At 35.0% G+C, this 4,974-nt stretch overlaps 1 protein-coding gene across 1 annotated transcript; it reads left to right on the top strand.

The window, feature by feature from the left end:
* Positions 1 to 2,964: 2,964 nt before the first annotated feature.
* On the top strand, positions 2,965 to 4,517 carry LOC113723806 (cytosolic sulfotransferase 5). The gene has a single exon (XM_072074062.1). The coding sequence runs from the start codon at positions 3,260 to 3,262 to the stop codon at positions 4,211 to 4,213; it is 954 nt and encodes a 317-aa protein (XP_071930163.1). The 5' UTR covers positions 2,965 to 3,259; the 3' UTR covers positions 4,214 to 4,517.
* Positions 4,518 to 4,974: the final 457 nt, after the last annotated feature.

Here is a 4,974-nt window from a genome sequence, read left to right as displayed (position 1 = left end):
ACTTTTTATTTTAAGAAAAATTTTAATTGTACTTAATTTTATTTTATTTTTTTTACGATAGCACTTCCACTATTATTTTTATTATATAATTTTTATTTTATTAGACTATATTAAAAAAAAAGATAGTAAGAGTGCTATTATAAAAATTTAGAATTTGTTTAATATTTTATTTTTAGTTGAATGAAAAACTCTGAACTTTACAAGAAAGATCGAATCAGAATCTCACCGTTTGGCTAAGTTGGGTCTTGAGACAGATCCAAAAGGCATGCATATTTGACAAATCAATTATTTTCTTTTTCCCCCCCCCCCCCCCTTTTTTCTCCTAATTTTTCTTAATTATACACAAGTTTTTACAGCTGGCCTCGTCTTTACCCTAACTTTAAATATTTGTCATTGATACTTTTAAAATACTTCCTTTGTCCTATTTTTATGGTTCTGGTTTTTTTCCCACGCAGTTAAAGAAAAATTAATTGAATATATTAGAAGAGTAAATTTAGTCTGCTATTTTTCTAAAATACTCGAATATTAACATTAGGAATATGATTAATCGTTATACCTTTATAATAATTATAACAACAATACTGATAGAATCTATACCATTCAAGGTGTCAATCAAAGCAAGTTAGGTCATATTCACTGATAACAAAATACATTAAATAAGGATATTTTAAATAAGTTAAAAGTTAATTATGTTATTCAATTAAAAAGTGAACTATAATTTGGAATGGATAAAAAAAAAATATCAAAGTGGGACGGAGGGAGTACAAATTACTAGTCAATATCTAGATATCTTCTTGATAGAATTTATACCATTCAAGGCGTCAATCAAAACAATTATTAAATAAGGTTAGGTCATATTCACTTATAACAAAGTACATTAAATAAGGGTATTTTAAATAAGTTGAAAGTTAATTATATTATTCAATTGGAAAGTGAACTATAATTTAGAACAAATGAAAATAAAAAAAAAAGAATAATAAAGTGGGACGGAGGTACTACAAATTACTAGTCAAGATCTATTTATCTTCTTTGAAATTTCCAAATTTTTGAATAGGCCGGATGGACTTTAATAAATGTGATTTCCTAACGAGTGTTCAATATAAGAACTTGTTAACGTACCTTAAATTACACTTAATTTACTGTGCGAATTCACACATTAACAATTATTATTTTTTCTTGTATTTATAAATATTTCCTAATTAACTTTACTTTTTCTAATATTTAACATTTGAACTACAATTTAATGAATGTTTTGAACTCTTGTTAGACTGATCCTTAATATGTTAATAAAGTAATTTATCTCAATGGACATCCAAATATATAGTAAAACACAGAATTTCCATGTTATATTTTGGAGTTTTTATAGAAAATATGTTGCAACGATTTGACGAATGTAAGGTTAAAAGGTAAGTGGGAGATGCATTTATGGAAAAACATAAAAATTTTCTGGGAAAAAAAAATACCTTTCCAAACAAGCGTGTAACACGTGACAAATATGTCTCAACAATAACACCTCAAGCTTGTGATTCTTACAATCACATTTATTGGGAGATCAGTTACGCAAAGTATTCATCGTTTTCTTCTATATATTGTCGACATTTTTTTTCATAAGTTTTTGAAGTTGAATACTGATTTTTGTTACTACTACGTACGTACAATTTTGATGTTGTGGTCTGCAGGATTCGTGCACCCCAACTACAGCGTTTGAAATAAGTGAAGGTTGGTGAGACGTCACAATCGTGACAAAGAGGACGCAGAGGAGTGTAGAAATAGAGTCCCCAATAATCTATTATCTTCTCCACCAGAGTAGTTGGCATTAGATTTCCATTGCATAAATTCTTGGTTGTTAGGAATCTGCGTGTCACCAGCTGTTCTCCTTCAGGCCTAGATTAGATAATTAATTAAAGCTTCCATGGTTACTTCTAACATATTCTTGGCTGTTGGGGCTGTCTTTCTTTCTTTATAAAATGGGAGAATTTGCTAAGGCGAAAAATCCAAAAAGCAAACCATACCATTTGTGTTAGGGGTGCAATGAGTTGCCCCTTGACACTTTTGGTCGGACCTGGATACCACAGTTGGATGGATTATTATTTGTAATAATTACTGTTGTATTTTTTGTGATGTGATGTACGTGAGATAAAAAGTAATCGAGAATATAAAAAAATAAATTGAAAAATGTGTTTATGATGCAAGCGAAATATTATTATTTGAAATAATTTAGCAATCCAAACGCGATCATACATTATGCTCTTATTGCACCCTTTTTCTTGATCCTTTGGTAGAGGACTATTTGATTGGAAGTTTATCAATGGCTAATTACTGCTGGCTGTTGAAGGTTAAGGTTTAACAGTCAGTGCAAATTTGTTCAAAAATTTATTTAGGACAAAATACTTACTTTGCCCTTTAAAGAAGTTATCTTTAAGAGCATTAGTTATTTTAATTGACAACTCATATAGTAGTTGTGAAAGGCTTAGTCAGCAATTTCTAGATACAACTGCTGTTGGAAACATTCCATGGTCGATATAACATCGTCGTTGAATTTTGTCTATTGACAAATGGAACTTAGCAAAATTTTTTGGAATAAGAAGGGATTCGTGGGTGAAGATTGCATCATATATGCACAAGTATCGATCTGATTTCTATATCTGTCGTATTTAGGTTTACATTTGGACAGCACAAATGCTTTAGTTTTGAAGGTTACAGATATGCATAAAATCCAGCGCTGTTTAAAATCCTTTGCTTCCTTCTTACTTCTTAAATCAAATCCGTTTCTTGTTAGGGTAAAAAAAAATTCTCACGAGGCAAAAATACTTACAAATTTGAGAAAATTAGTGACCAACTTTTCAAAATTACAACGTATACTTACAACTGGTGGCCACTAAGCTTGGTGCAGTTGCTGTTCATGGAGATGCAAACCCCCCAGTTTTATTACCTTTAAACATTTCTTGGATTCTCTGTCCCCCCCGGTGGACAAACTCCATGGAAGGAAGGACCACTATTGTGTAGTGTGACTCACGAGACGCCTCGAAATTTGCTTTCTGCGTTACTGTTATTTAAGTCCGAAACTTCCCACAATCATTCATTAACTGAGTCCGAAACTTCCTACTGTCTATCATTCGTTAACCGACACTTCTTTTAGCGGGTGGCTCACTTGAAAAGTAAAAACTACTAGTGTAGTGGTTCTTGTACATATCTACTAGTGTAGTAGTTCTTGTACAAATACTTGCAGCGCACCCATTTCTCCTTGATTGTCTTTACCATGGCAACCCCCGATACTGAATCATCAGCGGCGCATTATTCTGATTCCTTGAAGCCTTTACTCGATCAGCTACCCAAAATAAGCTATGGAGATACCTTTACTCTGTACCAGTGGGAAGGATTTTGGTATGCACCTCGCCATTTGGAAGCTGCAAAGTCAGTTCAATCAAATTTTGAAGCTAGGGACGACGATATCATCTTGGCTTCCTCTCTAAAAACAGGTACCATTTGGCTCAAGGCACTCCTTTTTTGCATCATGGGGCCTAAAATTAGCGACATCAATGAAGACCCTTTACTCAAAAACCATCCTGCTGTCTATGTACAGACCCTGGAGACCCAAACCTACCTAGCAAATCCTAATCCTGATCTCTCTAGCATGCCGACACCAAGACTCTTTCACACTCACATGCCCTATAACGTCTTGCCTGACTCCATAAAAAATTCCAAGTGTAAAATGGTTTATATAGTCCGCAATCCCAAAGATACCTTGGTCTCCATGTGGCATTTTTTTAGTACTGTCAAGCAATATCCTATTCAGGTGTTATTTGAGGGATTCTGTAACGGAGTACATCCATTTGGTCCATTTTTTGATCATGTGTTACAATTTTGGAATGAGAGCTTAAGGGCGCCAGAAAGGGTACTTTTCCTCAAGTATGAAGAGCTGAAAAGTGACCCGAAAGGGCAAGTCAAGAAACTGGCTGCCTTCCTCGGACGACCATTCGAAAATGAGGAGCAAGTTGATCAAGTGTTGTGGAGGAGCAGCTTGGAAAGGCTTAAGAACTTGGAGGTGAATAAGACTGGGTTCGACCCTTGGGCTCAAATGCCCAATAGCTCTTTTTTCAGGCGCGGCGTGGTTGGGGACTGGAAGAACGCCCTTACCCCTGAGATGGAAGAAAGGCTTGACCAAATTACAAAGACGAAGTTGGCAGGATCGGGTCTTGATCTGGTGATATGATATGATCCTCGACCTTATCCTTCCCTCCCTCTGCATAGCCGTCTCAATTCTCAAATGTGTTGAATTAGTAGTCTTCATCATTTACCAGTTGTTGAAGACCTGATGACATCTTTCCTTGAATTCCCAGGTCTTTGTTGTCCCCTGTTGAGTGTGAAAAATAATTTGTGTCTGCTTGATTTACAAAATGTATCAACCAACACTGGTGATTCTGCAACCATTTATTGTTATTTCCTTACAATTCCTCTTTGTCTGTCTAATAAAGCATATGGTTAGCATTATTGCTAGCCATCAATTATTGACCATATATTCTTGGACATATGTTTTAGGTCCATTTCGACGTGCGCGTGATGAACATAGCTAAATTTTATGTGTACATTACGTGTACTTATGCAGAAACAAGATTATGAGTTTCTGTACAAGTAAATGTGTGCAAATTCGGATGCAGGAAAGCAAAAAGAACAGAAAAAAAAAAAAAAGAATGTGTGCAAGCAATATAGAGGGCTTCACATTATCATCAAATTTTGATTTTTTCTTTGGGGCAAACTGATTTTTCTGTATCGCGTACAAGTATTGTTGATAGTTTACCAATAGGCAATACCCCTTGGCTCAGGTTGCCCACTCGAAATTCTAGGCATGATTCCATCGTGGCCACGGTGTATGAATTGATAGGGGGGCCTATTCCTCTCGCGGTGCCAACCAAAAGGATTCTTGATAAAGAAATTTCCAGGTTTTGTTTGCCACGCCCCCACCGGCCTCCACAT

This window comes from Coffea arabica, chromosome 2c (assembly GCF_036785885.1).
Source record: "Coffea arabica cultivar ET-39 chromosome 2c, Coffea Arabica ET-39 HiFi, whole genome shotgun sequence".
In the NCBI taxonomy this organism is placed as follows: Eukaryota; Viridiplantae; Streptophyta; class Magnoliopsida; order Gentianales; family Rubiaceae; genus Coffea; species Coffea arabica.
The sequence above is the reverse complement of the archived record's forward strand: the minus strand, read 5'-3'. Positions and strand labels throughout refer to the sequence as shown.

Bases quoted from the DNA above. Each gene is read 5' to 3' on its own strand.
- LOC113723806 (XM_072074062.1), top strand. From the start codon at position 3,260: ATGGCAACCCCCGATACTGAATCATCAGCGGCGCATTATTCTGATTCC.